The sequence below is a fragment of the Lutra lutra genome, chromosome 4 (genome assembly GCF_902655055.1).
Source record: "Lutra lutra chromosome 4, mLutLut1.2, whole genome shotgun sequence".
NCBI lineage: Eukaryota > Metazoa > Chordata > Mammalia > Carnivora > Mustelidae > Lutra > Lutra lutra.
Window position 1 is genome coordinate 37,914,527 of NC_062281.1, and position 21,387 is coordinate 37,935,913.

Consider the following 21,387-nt stretch of genomic DNA (forward strand, 5'->3'; position numbering starts at 1 on the left):
CAAGTGGAAAACTTGTTAGATAATGGCTAATGCCTCATGTCACCCTGATTCAATACTGGAACTCTCAGGACCCTCTATACTCTTTTACATTTATTTATAGAACACAATCTCACAAGTAAGGAATGAGAAGAGTGGAAATAAATCATGTTGATTTATTTTCTAGCGGATAACTTGGACTCTTTGATGCAGGGTATTTTGGAAGGAAAAGGAGAAAGAGAAAGAAAGCTTTCCAAATCAGTGGTCCAGGAGGTGAGATAACAGAGGCCACTCTGTCGTCACACAAGTGCTGGGTTGTTGGCTCTTCCATCAAAGAGGAGTTGTTGTAGGTTTTCCCTCACAACTGAATTCAAGGAAGGCCGCAAATACTGTGAAATCAGCCTAGAACAACCTGTTACAAAAAGGGAAACCTGGCACACTCCAAACACACATTAGATTGAACACTGTCGCTGGAGTCTAGTCCTTGTCAAAAATCTGAGTTTCAGATATTGACTCATCAATGCTACATAGGAATTTCTTGTAGGGTGATAATCATACACATGTGCAAAGATTTACCTGGATGTAAACTTATTCCAGCACTGTTTTAATAATAAAAATTAGACATTGCTAGGAAATAATATTTTGTCAAATAAAATATTGTAAAAACAATGAAAGCTATCATTTGTTAGACACGTACTATGTGCCAAGCATTGGCCTCAGTGCTTTTTATACATTTTCTCATTTATTCCTTAAAACAATCTTATGAGGTAGTACTGTTGTTCCATTTTACAGATGAAAAAGCAAACCAGGTCACAGAGAGGCTGTGCGAGCTGCTCAGGGCCACAGTGCTGGGAGGGCAGGGATAAGATCGGAACTCAAGAGTAAGTGGTGCCGACTCTGGTATGCTTAACCATACTTAGATTGTAGAATCCTCTCGAACTACCGAAGAAAACAATCACAGCATGAAAAAACACTGAGAATGTTCGTTAGCGATAGAGTAATGGGAAAAAAGCAATTATAAAAAGACACGTGCAGTATACATTCCGTTTTTATAAAATGAAGAAAAATTCTTGTGCATGTTTTTAGGGGAGAAAATGGCTAGAAATATGCTGAAATGCTAACAGTGGTTATCTTGGGGTTGTGTGTTTTAAGTATTCCTTTGTGTATGTGTTTTGTGTGCTTTTATGTAATTTCCAAATGTCATACTATAAATATGTATTATTTTGAAATCAGATAAACATTAATGTTATTAAAAAGAAAAACGTCTAATAGAAAGCATACAGAGCTTGCATTTTAAGGGAAAAGAAATGACACGTTTCTATTTTAGTAACTCAGATTCAGCTTCCTGCCTGAAGTCTCCCACTCTGTCCCAGTCGGTGTCACCACTTTCTCATTTGCACTGCAGCCGCTTTGCTAAAAAGGGTGACACGACAGTCAGTTCATCTCTGTAGCCTCCGAGCCCCTCCCAGAGGGTCTGGTTTGCTCTAATACTTATTCACATAATCCTTGGAGCAGTTTTATGTAATTACTTGAGCTTTCTTCCCCAGGGCGATAGTTTGTTTTTTTTTTTTTTTTTCCAATATAGCAAATACTTTTAGGATCTCCGTCTATTAAATGTTTACCATAAGCCAATGAACTAAGCCACACGTGGTGGATATAGAGATGAACGAGACACATTACTCACACTGGAAATGCTCACAATGGAGTGGAAGAAACAGATATTTAACAAGAAAAATTATGCTGCAAAATTTTATGAGGGGAAGGAAAATTTGTTGTAGGACTCCAGAGGTATTCTGCTTGGGGAGTTAAAAGACTGACCAGAGGACATATTAGTTATGAAAAGAAATAACATGAAAAAACCATGTTGAAATGGAGTAAATAAAAGATAGACAGGGCTGTTGTTTCTACTAAACAAAAGCAGGCGACAGCCTAACTTGGAGTGGGTCTTTCTGCACAAAATTAACGTCCACAAAGCACACTGACTGCATTATAAACAGGGACAGGTCCTAAAAGTAGCAAGCTATAGCTTCAAACCGTTTTTGCCAACAAACAACTTCTTGTCCTACTTCTCATCATTTGGAAAATTAACTTTATAGTATGAACTCATCGGCTTACAATCCTCTGATAGCTTTGATCCTAACCCAAATGGAACCATTGAATTTTGATCCCGGAAAGGAAAGAGTCATACTGGAACAAAAATCATCATTTTAGGAAGCCAGATCTTGCTCTTACACAGGCAGAGGCATGCGTAGGTTCTTGGGGTTGAGGAGACGTGAGGGTCAGAAGAGGACCTGCCCTCGAGGGAGTGGTACGGAAAGAGAGGCGAAAGAGGCACAGAACTCCCCATCAGTGGCCGCCGCTTCCCCTCCAGGCATCAGTCATCAGTAAACACCAGGGACCCGACGGAGCATTAGAGACGCGGACGGAAAGTAACTGACAGTTTCTTAGGCTGTTTGATGTCCTGCTCTTCACTATCTCCCTGGTCTTTCAACATCTACAGAAAGAGAGTAGCTCCCAGGGAGAAACAGGTTGTGGCCATGCGCCGCTGTATTTTATGAGCGGTCATCATGAGATAATCGTTACAGAGGAAGGAGGACTCAGGAACAACAAAAACAGATGCGAACAAGGGGAACTGTAGTTTTTCATGAAGTGTGACAGTTTGGGGTATCCGAGAACCATGAAAAGATGTTGGAAAAGGTGTTACTTCTGTATAGCTGAGAAATAGTAGGACATGCCAGCTACAAAGCGGGAAGTGAGACAGGAATTGACTTTGTCCTTCTGCCCTGCAGCTGGGGATGAGAATAACAATCTCGTTCCTCAAGTGATAACAGACTCTAACCAAGGACAATCCATATACTATAATCACTGACAAACACTGAAAATAACCCATGTGACCTCTGAAAAAAATATTACAAAGCAAAGGGAGGAGGATAGCATCTTAAAAAGTTACCATAAACACCCTGTTGCAGAATTCAGGCAAAGAATATCAAGAAAGTTTTTGGTCTTCTTTAAACTGTGTAAAAATACATGATTTTTGTAAAACTGTAGAAAACCACAGAGGAAGGAACACTCTGGCAAAAACAGAAAAAAGCCTGAGCTTAAAATAAATAGGTGACATAAAAAGGTAATTAGATAAAACAATAAATGCAGGAAAAACTAAAAAATGCATTTGCAGAATAAGGATTCCTACTGACGGAAGTAGAGCAAGTAGGAATAACTGCTACGAAGAAAATTGAAAACTTTTAAAAACAAAATAGGACAGAAAATGTCACAGGTATGAAAGAAAAACAAAATATACACGATTAATATAAACAAGAAATAATTCAATCATATTCTCCATCTATAAGGCTCTATAGCTTTAAAACAGTGCATTGTGTCCTTCCATCGTATAGTTTACGGTGAATTATTTGAATTTCCATGGGTAAATAGGATGTCAAATGGCACACATTTCTAGCAAACATTAAGGCTTATCCATGTTTCAACATATCTATAAGCAAATCATAGAATCTCTCTAAAATTAGAAAGGATTTATATTTTATAAGTAACTCTAAACAGAAATCCAAATTAAAAAATTCATTTATGGTTTATCACTGTTCAGGTATCAGTCTCTGTTTGGTATCTGGCTAAAAATTATATACTTATGAAAAAGAAGTTATATAGGAAGTAAGAGTAGGGCGAATAATTGTGGTACTTCTGATATATACATTGTCTACAAAACAATGAGATGCTTCAAGTATATTCTTTACTAAAAAATTACCTAAATCCAAATTATCTAAATTAGTGAAAAATTCTATACTTCAAAAAAATTTTTGCAAGAAGATGTCGTGAGCAAATTCTCTTATATATTAAAAATATAATTTTATGTATAACTTTTGGGATATTTTAATCATAAAATCAGATACAAAGGCACATAGTAAAAGAAGTATGAAAGGACATATTGGTTTTGAAGAGCTCATTTCAGCATTACACATATATATTGTTTCCATGTCTCTAGAGGGTGTGGACTTCCCTATATTTAAATGATATGTGACTGAAAAAACATACTAATGGCTGCCTTATATCCAGAATTGTGTGAGTCTTTTAAGATGGCTTAGCCCTGACAACTGCCACAAAGGGTTGAAAAGTGAAGATTCAGAAAAATGTGATACGTACGTGTATGTGCACGTGTGAGTACAGAAAAGGATGGTCTGTCCATAAAATATGAGATAATTCTTATTTTCTTTTAAACTAATTAAATCAAATAACTTCAATTGCTTAATCTCCAACAGCCAGGAGATTTCGGTGTTGTATAGACACACTCTTTTGACAGAATGATAGCCAATGGTCACCATGCCCTTGGTTGGACCCAACTTTTCAGTGGAAGAGAAAAGAGCATGTTGGACAGAAACAATAAAGAATAATTTAGGTGAACTGAGAAATGGAAAACAGTAAGACAAAAACTAGAGATACTGTTTAATAGCCATTCAGGTTTGGAAAAATATTTGGAGTTTGTGAGCAAAACTGTTTTGTCTGAAAATCAATTTTGACTAAATATAAATATAAACAAAGAGAAACCCAACCTAAAAAACTTTCTTTTAAATTGTTCTCAAATGTAACATTCATCATTCAGCAAAGTTTCCTTTAGTGTAAAATAGAAGACATGCCAACACGTGTCCTAAGAAAGGATAAAACAGTTTGACACAATCTTTATTTTTAGTCATCATGGCAATTTAGACAATTATAATTGTTATCCCTAATTTTTAATTAGAAAAAAAAGAATTCAACAGATGGATTTAAAGAAATCCAAATTTTTTATAGTTATTTATTTTCATTTAACTAAACTGCCTTGCCATACTAAGAAAACATTTTTGTAAAGGTTAAATAAAGTATTTCATGGCAACCGCTGCTTCTCAGTGCCTGTATAACAAGAAACATGAGCCAAAGTTGTGCAAGTTGGTTTTCTTTCCCAGTAAGGGAATGTGGTATCTAAGACCTTGTCCTAACTCATTTTATCCCCAAGTGTAAGTCAAGCAAGTCAAATATGAACTAATGCCTGAAGGGAAGTCCCTGACTCCAAAAGTATGGATTATTTCACATTTATCTTAAAATCTGCTCTCAGAGTTCTTAAAATTCACTAACTTGGCAAGTCAGGAATTATCATGAGAAATGAAATAATTTCATAACTATGAAGTCATCCAACATTCCATGCATCTGACACTCATTGGGCTTGGCCATGTCTTGGGCATTATTCTGACCTTTAGATAATAAGCTCTTCAATATCCTGTTCAGTATGGAAATAATTAAAATGTACCACAGTATAATAGGTGTGCCATTGTCTTTAACAGACCTAATGCTTTTGTTACAGACTTGTGCTAATAGGTTATGATTAGAGACAATCACATTATGTATGCTGAAATCTTTATAACATTCTTAATCAGTATTTCTCATTACTTAAAAATGGCAAAATACCATGCTTTAATGGTCCAGCTGCATTCCCTTTCTCCAAGTACTCCGTATGAAAATTCACATTTAAAACTAGTTCAGTAAAGGACCTTTATGTTTAGACATCAAGAATTCACATTTCCAGAGCACAGGCTTGTGAAAAGCCTTTGAGTGTCTTGTAAAAAGCTTAAGGAATCTTCAGTACATTTTTCTCCAAAGCTATATTTCAATATCTAAAATTTATTGCCAGAGGAGGGACAGAGAGACCATTAGCAGCACCAGCAGTCATTCCTCTGGGTGCTTCACAGCTGAAATAATCCCCAGTTGTTCTTTTTCATGCAGGCTTGTAGAAAACTCCAGAAATCAGCCTCGGGACTGAATAAAGTGCCCTATCACAATCCTATCTTTGCCATTTCTGGGGAAAGACTTTAAAAGTCTTAACTAGGTTACACTGCAAATCATTTTTACGAAGAAACTTTGAAAAAATACAGGAAAAATAAAACTCAGCCCCAAAGCTCTGCATCTCATTTAGAGTGAATGCATTTCCCAACAGAAAATGAAGACATTCCAAGTACGCTTTAGCTACCAGATACTTAATGACCAAAACTGCTAGGGCCCCATTTACCTCTACTGGTCACTTCATAAGGCCCTCTAAGCTTCCTCAGAGAATGTAAATCTCTTGGAGTCTCTTATGAAGCTGAAATATTTGAGAGAGAAAGGTAAAAGGACAGAGTCTCCAGTCTACTACTTTGCTCTTTCAATTACTGCCTAAAACCGAAATAAAGACACAGTTGGTGGTGACTGGACAGTAGGTTCCGGGTACTCAAACGGAGTCAGTGTTTACAGAATATTTGGGATTAAAATCTTTGCCAGATGGTCCCAAGAAGTGTTTACCTCACTGTTGATTTTAGCTATCTTAATGTCAGCAACAGTAAAAAGAAGCTTGTTACTGCCACTGGGGAGCAAAGGCACACAATCCTTCCTCCCCACATGGAATTGCTAGTTGCAGGCAGCTGTGCCCTACACAAGAGCCATACTGGAGGTTTCTGGGAATTGACTTCCATGGCTAGAAAAGGAGATTATGTGTGGCAAAGTTAACTTGAAATGATTTACTTTAAATCGGGAACATTTGGTAACTATACGACAGTACTTTTAGTTTATGACAAACAATAAGAATTTTTCACAGTTAATTTGGGAAGAGTTGGGGGTGCTTGGCTGGCTCAGTCGGTAGAGCATGCAATGCTTGATCTCAGGGTCGTGAGTTCGAGCCCCATGTGTGGTGTAGAGTTTACTTAAAAAAATGAAGAAAGAACAAATTGGGAAGACTTGGACATGCACATGGACTCGAAAGGTACTCTCCTTGGGAGAACACTGTGAATTCCCCCCTGTAGTGATGTCCTAGTTTTGTCTTTGTTTTCACTGGAAGCCACTGGGAGGTCAAAGGGGGGAGGTGTGGGAGACCAGGGGCTACTCCTAATTAAAAGCCCAACTTCACTGACAGTATACAGAAGATACATTTTGAGATCACAAGATCTCTTTTTGTGTATCTGTACAGCACACACACAATATCCAATTGGATGGAAATAAGTTTACAATTTTCATATTGTTAAAATAATTAAGCTTTTAAGTCTATGTTCTTGAAAAATGTCAGAAACGTTATAAATAAGTAATGAAAACATTTACTCAGTGAACATTTACCAAATGCCTAATATGAGCAGGCTATAGGATTAGATGCTATGGAAAATTCCTTTTTTAAAGCCTCCTATTCTTTTTTTCATCTTACTTTCAGCAAATACCCATTATGACCTCATCTCCATTCACATTCATGCTCATTCTCTCTCTCTTATTTCAAAGTCGGAGGAGGCTTTCCTGGTAAGTTGCAAATGGCCCCCAATTCTCTCAGCAACTCTCAATGAGAGGTAATACCTAGTTCCTTATTCTTTGAATCTGGCCTAAGCCTGTGACTTGTCCTGCCCATGAAGAGATGGTGACAGAAGATGCTGTGTGAGCTCCAAGCTTGGGCTCAACAGGCTTAGTAGTTTCTGCTTTGGTTTTCCTGTCTGGGCTAGTCTGCTGGGGGCAGTCACATGGAAGAGAACCAAGAGTACCCTGGCCAACAGCCTGCCAACTGCACATATGTAGGTGAGGCCATCTTGGACCACAAGTGAGCCGTGCAGACACCAGAAGAATCTCCTGAGGGCATCTAGGTTTCTGACCAACAGACTCATGAGCTAAAGCATTTTTTTTTAAGATTTTATTTATTCATTTGATAGACAGAGATCATAAGTAGGCAGAGAGGGCAGAGATAGGAGGAAGCAGGCTCCCTGCTGAGCAGAGAGCCCGATGTGAGGGTCAATCCCAGGACCCTGGGATCACGACCTGAGCCGAAAGGCAGAGGCTTTAACCCACTGAGCCACCCAGATGCCCTGAGCTAATGCATTTTTTAAGCTACTAAATTTTGACGTGCTCTGTTAAGCAGCAATGGGTATCCAGTATAAACCTCCTCCCATGCAGGGTCAATTCTTCTACCTGTGGTCTGGATTCCTTCCTCCTCTCCCATTTTAAGACCTTATGCCATTAATCATTTTTCCTCTCTTCTGCATATCAACCTCTGCTATTTATTGTTTCCGTATAGAACATGCCCAACTTTCTTCCATTTAAAACCCTTGCTTGATCCTGCAGCTTTCTTTAGTTAACATCCAGTCAAGATTAAAAAAAATTCATGTTGATTCTCTCCATTTCCTCACCTTCTGTTCATTTTCAATCCACTTCAAGAGGGCTTCTATTCATATTTTGCCATGAAAATGCTTTCTTGGAGCCATCAATGACCTCTCAGTTGCCAAATACAATGGCTTCTTCAGTTCTTGTCTTACTCAATCTCTGGACGGCACCTGATAATTCCCCCCAGCTCTAGATATTCTCCTTTCTTGGCTTTTAGGACACTGTATATCCTGCTTTTCCTATTATATCTTAGTTTTCTTATACCTCTTACCCCTTCCAGTGGATCTAATTTCTTAGCCTAATTTCCTTATGACACCTCACCTCCAAGATCACACGAGTGATCCCTGTCTTCTGCTATTTGTACTTTTGCATAGTCCCCTCCCATGCTGAATAGGGCTGATCTGTGTAACCACTAAGATATCACAGAAATGACAATGAATGACTTCTGAGCTTAGGTCATAAAAGACACTATGACTTCTGTCTTGCTCTAAATTGATCTGGATTACTTGATCTGGGGGAAGCTAGTGGCTATGTCATGAGAATACTCAGCCAGCTCTATGGAGAGATCCTTGTAGCAAAGAGCCAAGTCCTCCAGCCAAGAGCCACGTGAGTGAGCCATTTTGGAAATGGATTCTCCAGCCCAGTCAAGCCTTTAGATGACTACAGTTCCAGATGATGTCTCGATTGTGACCTTCTCAGGGATTCTGAGCTGCAACTACCCAGTTCAACCACTCCTCAAATTCTTGGCTAATAAAATGGAGATTAAAAACAATGTCTGTTGTATTATCTACTTGGGTTTTGGGTAATTTATTAAACAGCAATATGTAACTAATATAGATTTTGTTTTCTCCAAGTGGGGTGCTACTATAACAAAAGCCAAAAAATGCAAGGGCCTTTGGAGCAGGCAAGTGGGCAGAAACTAAAAGGACTTGAGAAGAGTGTTGGTGACTATCTAAGGTGCTTCAAAGTTACTGTTAATAGTTATTTAATGGCCTGAGAGGAGGCTGTCAATGAGGACAATGATGTTGGACAATGGAAGAAGGGACATTGCTATGTCATGGCAGAGAGCTTAGCAACACTATAAGCTAGAGTGACATGGAAAGTATAAATGTGCCTAATCGACTATGTGATATGGCTAAGGAGATTTCCGGGCAGTGCTGAAGTAACTCCTGGCTTCTATCTGCTGCTTATATTAAAGTCTGAGAGGGGTTGACAGAAGCTTAAGAAAGAAGTGTTAGATAAAAAGGAGCCAGGACTTGCTAGTTTTCAACATTTCTAGCCTTCAGATGGCAAATGATGCTAAAATCAAGAAGTGGTTTCTACGCAAAGATCAAATCCAGGACATGACCAGGAAAGCTGGTTTAGGGATGAAGCTAAGAATGTGGCTATAAAATCCTTTGTTAGGATTGCAGAAAGATCTAAGTTGCTGTCCCAGTAAACTATTCAAACAAGGGCTTCTAAGACACTCAGCAGCATGAGCAAATCCCAAAGCAGAAAGGAATTATCTTGAAGAGATACGTGATTTTGTCCACTGCAGTAAATCTCAGTAAGATTAAAAAGAGACCCACAAAGTCATTTAAAGAATTGTATTGGCAAAAACACTGCCAATTTTGACTGAAAGACACAAAGTGTAAGATGGTAAAGAGGCTTGTTGAGTCTTCAAAATTATATTGAATTTTGAAAACTATGAAAACTACTCAAAAAAATCTGAGCAGACTATGAAGTGCAAACAAAGGACACTTTTCAAGAAAAAGGATGGATGACTCAAGGAGGCTTGAGCCAAGAGTCCAAAGCCATCAGCCATGGACAATTACTCTTGAGCAGGAGTATGAATGATTACTAATCAAGAAACTTCTGACATTTATCCGGTTGGATATTAGAATTTTTATGGACCTGTAATCGGTGGGTCTCCCTTTTCTCCTTTTATGAATGGGAGTGTCTGCAGTAGCCATCTTTTTGCCTGTACACCAATGCTGTACATTGTTCTACTGCAAGAGATAACTAACAAAGTCCTCTTCTCTTAGCTCTGCCTCCTTGGGCATTCCCAGTGCTACTTAGGCACTGATGACAAACCCAATTTTTAACCTCTTAGGCCAGACTATTCTTATGACATTCTGACTCTCATTCATTTGCCTACTCTACATGGCCACTTGGATGTCTGGTTAGAAAGGGAAAAGGGAAGGAAAGAACCTTTGGTTATAGAGATCTGAGTTCTTCATTAGAAACTTTATAAATGTTATTGCATGGGATAGTCACAAAAATCTCTTGATTTTGCAGAAGAGGAAGCCGAGGCTCCAAGGAATTAAGAAACTTTTCCAATCTAACATAGCTAACAAGCCTTAGGAGTGAAACCCAGGCACGTATGGCTACAAATCTGTGTTTTTTTCTAATATATCATCCTTTCTGCCCTGCCAAGTAACCCAAAACTCAACGTGTCCGACATGGATTTTAGAGTCACCCTGTTGTGTTCTCATATCCTATTCCATCCTCTGTCTCTAAAACACTGTCTTTCTACTCAGTTCCCTGTCTTGGGCCAACAGCAACACTGCCAACTTGTCCCCTAATTCTGAAACCTCAGAGTTAAACTAGGCCCTTCCCTTCCATGACCAGTAACCAAATCCTGGTGATTGTAACTCCCAAATGACTTCCAAACAGATCACTTCCAGCACAAACCTTCCCTTCTAGCCTCTCTTGATACCTAAAGAAAAGTTCATAGTTAGTCCAATAGTTTTCTTTACAATTTCTCTCCAGCTAATCCTCAAGATTTTCTCTTTCTCTTTGGTTTTCAGTAGTTTCATCATGAGGTACTTCAGTGTGACTTTCTTTGAAATACCTGTTTGGGGTTTTCTGAGCTTCTGAGGCCTGCAAATTTTTATCTTTCACAAAACTTGGGACATTTCTTGAGTTAATTTAATTTTTTTGGCCCAACTCTCCCTCTCTCTTCTCATTCTTGGATGGTAATTACTCATATTTAGACCTTTAGAAATTGTTCCACAGGTCCCTGCAGTTTGATTCATTTTGTTTGAATCTTTTTTTCTCTCTCTCTTTCACACTGGATGATTTCTACTGACCTATCTTCCAGTTTACTGCCTTTTCTTCTCTGTCATTTTGTATTATATTTCTATTACTGAAAGACAAATTGCCACAAGTTTAGCAGCTTAAAAGAACACACATTTACCATCACTCTGTCTGTGGGTCAGGAGTCCAAGTAGGGAAGAATCCACTTCCAAGTGCGCTCAGGTTGTTGGCAGAATGTCTTCCCTGTGGCTACAGGCTGAGGACTCTGACTTACTAATGACTGGGACTGGCAGCCACCTGCAGGTCCTGGAGGCTTCCCACAGCTCCCTGCCCCCTGGCCTTCTCTGTAGGCACTCACCACATGATATTTTACTTCCCGGCCAACAGGAGCCTATGGGTCTCTCTCTCTCCTCACAAAAGGGCCCAGCCCCTCTTTCGGAGCTTTTATCTGATTCAGTTAGGTGCACAAAATGTTCTCTCTTTTGATTAAAAATCAACTAACTTGGGACCTTAATAACAACTGTAAAATACCCTCTCCTTTGTTATAGTTGCTTTAAAGTATATGGTCATTCTAACTTCTAGGTCATCTTGGTGTTGACATCTGTTAATTATCTTTCTCTTGAAATTGAACTACTTTTGTGGGGGTGGTGATTCTTGAGATTTGTTGTATAATTTTGGTTTGTATTATGGACACTGTCAAGGTTTTGTTGTGGAAACTCTGGATTTTCTTGTAACTGCTCCAGAGTGTTAATGTTTTTGATTTAACAAGTACTCAATTCATTTAGACTCAAATGGAAAACTCTCAAACCTGGGCGAGTGGCTGCTGGGTTTCGTTCGGTTCTTGAAGCCTTAGGTAAAGGCTGCTTCCAGTTTTCCCCAGGCCCACGTGTTTCCGCAGTCAGTGGACAGTTAGGCCGAATTATTTTCCCACTTTCTGGCTTCCCCCCATCCAAAGTTTTCTCCTCACTCTCTAGCAGCCTTGGTGGCCTGAGCTCTTTCCCCTGCTACCTGGGGCCAGGAAGACGACGGGCTACCCCTGCACTGAAATGACTGCAACTGCCACCCAGCACAGCCACCAAACAACGGGGAATTCACTCTGCAGGATGCTTGCTCCGAGTTTTGGTTCCCCTCCAAAATCTTCCTGCCTTTGTTCAGTCTCCAGAAGTAGTTCTTTTTGTATTTTGCTCAGAATTTATAGCTATTATTCACAGAAGGATGGGTCTGCTAGGCATTTACCCCAAGTGATGACTTCTCCTCTGCCTTGACTCAGTCACTATGACCTCTGTCACGCCGGGGCTCTGCGGCCAGGTCCACACTGCTCTCTGCTGGCATCCTCCGTCTCCTCTAGACCGTCTTTCCTACTACACCACAGGGATCTCTCCAGGATGCAGCTGGGATCCTGTGAGCCTTCCACAGGCAAGAGTCGCCCATCACATACAGATGGATCTCCTTGGATGGACCGCCGGGTTCTTCAGAACACAGTTCCTCCGAACTGTGGTGTGCTGGAGCTGGCTCGAACTCATTTGTGAAAAAGCACTGCTGAACAGTCAGGAATTTTGTGGTATGGTTGTTAAATCATTGGTAGCTTGAGATCAGCTATGGTGGGAGCATTCACCCCACCAAAGTTAGCCAGCCCTCCATATCTGGACTTCCGCAACACAGCCAAGAGCACATTACCAACACACATCTCTTCAGCAGGGCATACAGTTTTTATGCCTGAGTTACTGTGAACAAAATCTGAATCCCCCAAACATGACATGCTACCAATATATCTACATCTCCCTGGTTCTGTGTCATTTCCTTCCTCCACTACTGTTCACCGGGCCAACTTCTGCTCAACCTTCAAACCCAGCCTCCGTGGAAAGCCAACTTTGACCTCTTCAAGTATTTAGTTTCTCCTGCCTTTGTCTTATCACGGCCTCAAGACAGCACTAAAGCTGCTTAGCACAGAACACAAGGGCTCCTACCTACTTTCCCGTCCTGTGGATTCACACGTGTCCTCTCTACTGCAGTCAAGTCGGTCCAGCTGTCCTACTAGGCCCGGCTGTGTCCTCCCTCTGAAGCTTTCACACAAGCTGACTCCTTTATCTGGAACACCAGCACCGCCACCCTCACTTCATCCGCCTAACTCTTCCTTAAACATTAAACTTCCACACAAATATCCCCTCTACCGGTAAGCCTTGCCATCCTCAGGTTAGACTTGGAAACATTTTCTTTGCACTCCCATCCAGACCTTGGCCATATCCAGAAGCAATGGGCTGTACTTCCTGATTCTCTCACTTTTCTTCCTTATGGTTAGTATTTTAATTCAGTTACCCATCATTTCCCCCTGCTTTGAATTACTGCAATAATGTCCTGATAGATACTGATCATGTCCATAAAAATCTGTTTACTTTTCTGACTCCCTCATTAGACAGTAAGTTCTTTACAGAAAAAATGAACATATTTAATTACACACAAGAGGTCACAATAAATGAACATTTGTGGATTAAAACTGAATGGGAGGCTGGGAGACCAAATCAGCTGCTAGATGGAATTAATGGCAGACAAGAAGGCTTGTGAGTGACTGAGTCAAGGCCTTGGATGTCAGAAAATTTGGATATTTAATAGATGATGGGGAGGTTATGAAGATTTTTGGACAGGAAATTGTAATAATTAAAGCATTATTCAGGGAAGTTTCTTGAGATGTAGTCTGCAAGATAGACTGGAGTGGAGCAAAGTTGTAACTAAGAGAATATTTGAGAGAAACTTGCAGTCGTTCATATGAGAATTAAGATAACCACTACTGATAAGTCACTGCACTTGCCACTCTTCCAGTTAGTGTTTGAAATTCCCTGTAGTCTGTGCATAAATTTTTTTTCAGGGTTTTTCTTAATTTCTTTCTGCTTTAATAATCTATATCCCTTATTTTAATAAGTTGAGACCTACGTAAAAATATAATAAACTGGAAAAATATCATCTTAACCTACCACCCAGATGCAACCACTGGCAACATTTTGATATATATCCTTCCAGCATTTTCTATGCATTTGTTCTTATATTGCTATGATCATACTATATGTATCTATATCTGTATCTATATTTATTTTATATTCTGTTTTCTGACTGATAGGGTATGGTAGCACTTCCTCTCTGTAAAAATCTTAAGGTCTAATAATTGTTTATCATTCAGATATGTTAAATTTTACTCAAATTTAGCTATAAAAGTGACTTTTTTTTAAAGGTTTTATTTATTTATTTGACAGACAGAGATTACAAGTAGGCAGAGAGGCAGGCAGGGAGAGAGAGGAGGAAGCAGGCTCTCCGCGGAGCAGAGAGCTCGATGTGGGGCTTGATGCCAGGACCCTGGGATCATGACCTGAGCCGAGAGCAGAGGCTTTAACCCACTGAGCCACCCAGGCGCCCCAACATTTTGGTTTTTAATTGACACTATAAATAAAGCTGTGATAAACATTTTTGGAATATAAACTTCTGTTTCAATTTAGATTATTTCTGAGAGTAGATTACTAGTAGGGGATTTACTAAATCAAAGGTTGTGACCATTTTAATAGCTTTTGTGCTTATTAAATTGCTTTCTAGAGAGGAAGAATTAATTCCATTTGCATCTTCTAAACCAACTTTAACATGCACGCCATGTGCCATGTAACAGAGGCAAATACCTGAAAAATTTAACACTTTAAACAGTTTTGCCAACATAGAATATCTCCTTATCTCCCTAACTCAGCTTTTAAATTTTTAAAACTGTGACTATAATAATAAGGACTGTGCTCTTTCTTTATGACATATATATACATATGCATTATGTAAATGGATATGGAAAGAGTGAAGTGAATGAGAGTTACAGTCTAGTTAATGAGGCTGACAACGGGCTGGACTCACCGTAAGAGAGGTAGATACTCAAAACCTATTATATCCCTTTAGACAAGAGGAAAAATGATCAGATCTCACTTTAAAATAATTTTATATACAGTGAACTGGAGGACTTTCTATCTATACAAGCCCAGAAGAAGTAAAATAAACATGTCTTACTGTTATGTGGTGAGTACAGGTTGGTCATATGTGTTAGATTTAAACTATTACCTGTCACTTCGTAATTTCTGAAACATTTTTCCAAGTTTTCAAGTGACAGAAATACTACTTAGGTCAGAATGAAACAACTGACCATCAACTGAGTTTTGTCAACAGAGAGGCCTTCAAGCAAGACTGGCAAGCTATGGCTTGTGGGCCAAACGGGGCACACTGCCTATTTTTGTACAGCCTGTGAGCTAAAATGGTTTTTACATTTTTAAATGGTAAAAAAAAAAAAAAAAAAAAAAAAAAAAAAAAAAGAAAAATACTATTTCGTGATGTGTGAAAGTTACTGAAATTCAAATTTCATAGTCTATAAATAAAGTTTTATTGGAACACAGCCACATCTTTCATTACGGCTGCTTTTGTGCAGAGAGGAATAGCTGCGAGAGAGACAGGAAGGCCCCAAAAGACCTAAAATATGGAGTACGTGGCCCTACACAGAAAAAGTTTGCCAACCTCTGTCTTGGAGTAATATACGATTTTCTATTTTCTTCACTAAATCTGACTATTTTAATGAGTATGTCCCGGATGTTCCACTTCTCTTCAAAATTCTTACCTTGTTACATTTTGCTTTTTAAAATATCTGCCATTTTTTCTATTAAGTCCCTTTTGGAGCAAAATTTTATTAACTTCTATAGCTCTGTCTAGAGCCCATTTTCACCTTGCTAGATGGTTTGATTACTGAAATTAAGTCTCTGGTAGTCGAAATTCTGCAATTCTAAAAAACACATCATCTATAAATTGTACATGTTTTGAGGATAAAAACACATGTAATTCCTTACATCCAAGGTAGAGGCATTCCTATTTCAAGTTTAATTAGCCAACAGTGCTCTCTATCAACCAGGAAAGAAAGCCAACTTGAACAGCCTGTTCACGCTTCCTACTGGCTGATGGAAGTGTCCCTATATTCAGTTTGGCTACATTAAACAAAACCTTCCTTAACCCTACTCTGCACCTACTACCCATATTCTGGGGAAAGATACCATCAACTCACACCTGTAGTCCTGAGTCAACTTCCTACAATATGAAGCACTTCTTTGAAGATCAGTCACTTGCTGGTTATTCTCACCCAACTGGATCTGAAGTCTACTGAACTGGGATATCTGAGGGCCTCTGGGATGGCATTTATGATTGTGCAGCCGAGTATGTTCAACTGTTCCCTGGGAATTAGTTTTGTTCTTCCTTTGTTTATTTAGGCAAGCAACGGTTGTGAGATATCCAGCATTTTAAATGATTCTGCCTCAGAGCATGTGTTAGAAACTATAAGGAGAGTTTACAACTTTTTTATTTTAAAATCGGCTTTGGATTTCTGGAATTGGTGTGTCCATGTTTCTTCCCATTCTGTTGAGACTTACTGTTGTTAGCAACCTCCTGTGTGGTTCTAAAATCTGCTGACCTCTTTGAAACCTTTCCAGCTGTCATTGCCACTTTCTTGATCTCTGCAATATAAGCTACATTGTTTAGTGGAGTTAAGTTCTATGACCTCTGGAAATCCTCCCTGAGGCTATGAATTGACTAACACCCAAGGTAGCATAAACATGCAGACACAAATGTTCCTAAAACGCAGCCTGCTGGGCAACGCAGGATATGACGTGGAGTCTGGAAAAAGCAACAGTTTGCTCACTTGCAAGGCTATGACTACCTCCAGGTGCAGTCTGAAGCTAAGCGGCTAGGTTTTCTGGGCCTCAGATGTAACCTCTCATTAGAACACAGCAGAATTCGCAATTGTGGATGTAAGAAATTCCATGAAGACCCTCTGGGCCCATTAAGACTTCTGGCTTCAGAGGGTCCTAAAACGCACTTCCTTCAACCTATAGAGTTTTGTAAAGAGACACCATTTTTTTTTTTCTTAAACAAAGTTGATCTAAGTTTTAGCTTGAAGATTATAATGCTTACAGCTCATTAAAATTTGTATCCAGAGAATGCAGTTGCAAATTGAAAAGGAAACAGAAAAGTTTAATAGATATCTGTCTTGCGTCCAGTTTGTCATAAAAAGGTTCTTATTATTTTTGGTAATAAAGTTAAGACTTTGCAAGGGATTTACTTGGACTAAGAATTCCACATTAGTCTGGCTTTAAACGTGGAGTATCAGACTAGCGATTCTCAGCCTATCTTTTGAAACCTTACAGCTTTGCTATTCTAACAGACAAACCACGTAGCCCAAACCTAGGAGAGCTGGACAATGCCATAGAAATGACATTCTATTGAGAATCCAAAGATAGGGATTTCAGTCCCAACTTTACCACCATCTCAACCTAACATTTCCATTTGTCTCCTTAGTTAAAACACACATAACAACACAAACCGCACATGGATATTGTGAAAACAAAACTAGTAACAAATACAAAAGGACCTTGAAAACCTGCAAAAGAGTAAAATATGCAGGTGTCATGCTGGTAGCGGTCAGCCATGCTTCTTTCCTGTTTTTTTCTCCTTCCCAACCAGATACTGCATGTCTATAACATGAAGCCTCCTGTTTCTCCATACCTCTGAGCCAGCTGCTCTTAAGATCACCCTTCTCATCCTGGCTCCAGTATCAGGAAATCTTTTTTTTTTTTTTTTAAGATTTTATTTATTTGAGAGAGAGAGAGTGCTCGAGTGAGAGAGTACAAGCAGGGGTAGCGGCAGGCAGAGGGAGAAGCAGACTCCCTGCAGAGCAGGGAGCCCGATGTGGAACTCAATCCCAGGACCCTGAGATCATGACCTGAGCTGAAGGCAGAGGCTTAACCAACTGAGCCATGGGGGAGTCCCCAGTATCTGAGAAACTTGAGGGTCACCAAGGGTCTCTTAAAGAGACTGGGAGGGGAGGTAAGTTTCCTGTACTTTGCTTTCTGTGTGCAGAGGCTGGAGCGTGGGAGGGTGTGGGTGCTGTGGCCATGGGCACAGTAGAGGGCTACATGGAGCTGAGCCTTCCCAGAGGTTTCTCCCGTCCCTAAAAAATGCAATTACTGTGGAAACTTTTCGAATATCTAAAAGGCTAGACGACAAGTATTAACATGGGTTGTCTCTGGATGGTTGCCATTATAAGAGTTCTGGGGGTTTTTTTGTTTCTTTCTTTCTTTTTTTTTTTGCTTTAATTTTTTTGCCTTATGTCTGTATGTTCTCACTTCTGCAATTAGTAACACAAAAGCCCAAAAAGATATTTTGAAACAAGCAAACATGCAAACAAACTGGCTTTTAACTATGTTATAAGGGGCAAACAACCACTTAAGAACATGGAAATTTCTAGAGAGAAACATTAGAAAACAAGGGCATGTCATTCACTCTAAAAAGATGAGTACAACATCATCTCATCTGAGAAATTTTCCTAACAAGTTTTATTAAAAAAGGATTTATGTGGTTTTAATGTCCTGTCAGGTTTACTAGAATTAAATAACTATTCTTAAATAAGAATGTACTGTGTCTACCTTTCCAAGTTTTATTCTAGCAGTGTGGCAGTATGATGAAAAAGCGAGCAAAAAATCAGAATCTAGCTACTGGGGGCGGGGGAGAAGCAAAAGGGACCGGAGGGCATAACATATTCTGAAGCTGGTCTATAGACCAGATGGGAAAACTTGCTCTCTAATCTAATGACTTTCTTTTAATCACAAGCAGTAGTTTCCTTATTACCCAGAGTTTTAGAAATACATTATTCTTGAGATGACTTCCTAGGATTTCTTTTACTCATTTAAGACCACATCTTTGTATTTAATTCATCCTCATATTATCCCTGCAGGGCACATCCCTCTAATTATTCCCATCTAAAGTGACAGGAAAATGGAATTATACTACTTGGAAAACAGACATCCTTTGGTATGTCTTTTCTCAGTGCCCCCTTGGTCACAGATTGTGAGCTGTCCTTGGAGGGAAAGGACCATGACTTCCCTGTCTTTGCATGTCCCGCGCCCAGGCCATGCCGGGTGCAGAGTAGGTACGTAGTAAAAATCTGAACAAATGCCTAAATAATAATAGCCAATGTGTAATGCTTACAGTATCTCGAGCACTATTCTAGTGCCATTATACACAGTAACTCGCTTAGTCCTCAGAACCCTACAAAAATGCGTGTTACCATTATCCGCATTTTACAGATGAGGAAACAGACGACCAGAGAGCAAAGCAAGGTTACTGAGCCGGGATCAAAGCTTACGAACTTGGGCTCTAGAGTCCAACCGCATCACGGCCACACCGAGCTGCCTCTGCAGCACCTGTGATAACCAGGAGGCCGTTCCCTTCCAAGAGAAGCAAGGTTGTGCTGGGCTCCCACCTCGAACCCTACCTGGGTTTCTGTCAGAGGCAGCTATGCCGTGTGGTTCCTTGGGAGACTTAAAAAGGGAAATAACTGGAACACAGGCACACAAACGCGGAATAAATGAATCCCCAACGTTCACAACTGCTGTGTTTGTAAGGCTGTTTCTCAAATACCTGTGGGGATTTGTGGGAGCGCCAGCTGTACTGGTGACTGTGGAGACTCGCCAGCAGAATATTTTCATCAGTATCCACCTGGCCAAACCGCAGTGTCTCCTGTGTGTCATTACAGATCACAAAATGGCTGAAGACCAACTCCTCTACTTCAGGGCATTTGTTCTGAAAGAAAAAGAGTACGAAAGCCAACGTGCATCAGATTAATTGCAAGATGTTTGGCAGCTGTCTGCCCAGTGGCGATTGTTACAACACAGAAACACTAAAAGATCTGTTGTCATTAGCTCTGGTATACAAAGTATTCTATACTTCCAGGATAAGCACAAAAAATACCTTAAAGAGATCTTAAATGTTCCAAGAATATGTTTTGATTTATACTCCTGCAAAAGAAATCATAGGCACAGAAGAGTAAAAGAACAATGAGATCCCTCAAACTTTTAACATTTTAAAATGAATTAACATGCTACAAAGAATGCAGTACGGAGTAGTGCACGTTTCTGAGCAGAGTACTGGAGGCTAGAATTACCATGTTCCTGGCCTTCTACACTCGACAATCAAGACCAATTACCAAAGCCACAGTTTGTACCCTACAGAAAGTAAGGATCATTTAGGTAATACATCCCCAGATCCCTTAAGGGGGAGGGTGGATGTGTGTGTGTGTAAATCTGCTCAGGGAGAGATGTAAATAAAACCATAACTTTCCCTCTATTGTTAAGAAGCTGAACACACAAAACAGACCAGCTCTGGAATCAGTGTAAGCCAAGTTGCAGTTTTTAAGAAAGATAATGTTCATTGAAAAACAGTTGTTGGTGTCTGTGTCAGCTAAGAGTCATCCATCAGCTCATGTCTTCCATTCGTCTGCTGAGGCTCAACAAATTAGTAATATGTTCCTGTGTTGAGACCTTCCTTTTCCACTTAATGGTGTCTCCGTCGGTTGCTGTTATATCCAGACACCAACAAAGTGATTGAGCATTTCTGTGTTTCCTCTTCTATCCCTCTGGTTAGGTTATGGGTTAAAAACTAATAAACATATCTTTTTGGTAAATGAAAAGAATAGTTGAATAGATGCTCAAGCTGAGAATGCAAGAAAAAAATCTTAATTAGCCAATCAATTTGCAGACAAGGGGAGGTCACTGGAACTGATACTTCTATTGTGGCCTCTATTTCGTGGTTGTGGAGCTAAATGTCATAATGCTACACTAGGTCACTTGCCATTTTCCCAAGGGGAGGGAGAGTAAAAGGGGACATATGACTCACAAGCATAGTGATTTAAGTGATTATGAGGCCTGAGGAGTCTAAAGACAAAGTACCTGGAATCCAGCCTGGAACAAGACCCAATCTAGAACCTCATCCAGAACAGGTGTCTTGGGGGGCAGAATCCACTCCTAGTCATGCACAAGGCCCCCTAAGTAAGGTGGACAGTACTTTCTGGCTGTAGTTGATGAAAGGGCCCTGAAACACCTCATTCTTCCAAATACCCTTGGGGACTCACTCTGTCACCCACCGATTCTCACCAATCTCCCTATTCTCAGAGTGGAACCTCGCTTGACAGCCACACTAATCACACAAAAAAAGGAGTCTTGGATTAAGAGAGATCAAAGTAATTAGAAGCAACAATTATCTGTTGTTTATCATTCTCTACGCTGTGGCTTTTAATCATGAGCTTGACTCCAGTGGGGTTGAACGTCCTGCCTGATTCAACCCCTGCCGCATCGTGAGCCCGTCCCCAATTGCTTGCTAAGCCCCAGCTGCACAACCTCTTTCCTGTCCCTCCAACACTGC

The 21,387-nt window shown here is 39.9% G+C and overlaps 1 protein-coding gene across 4 annotated transcripts in view; it reads right to left on the reverse strand.

Moving 5' to 3' along the window:
- The window catches only part of VPS13B (vacuolar protein sorting 13 homolog B), a 763,452-nt gene that overhangs the window by 68,952 nt on the left and 673,113 nt on the right, over positions 1-21,387 (reverse strand). For all 4 annotated transcript variants that reach the window (XM_047723595.1, XM_047723597.1, XM_047723594.1 and 1 more), the window contains one exon: positions 19,609-19,770. In XM_047723595.1, coding sequence (XP_047579551.1) covers positions 19,609-19,770 — 162 coding nt within the window. The remainder of the gene's footprint in view (positions 1-19,608; positions 19,771-21,387) is intronic.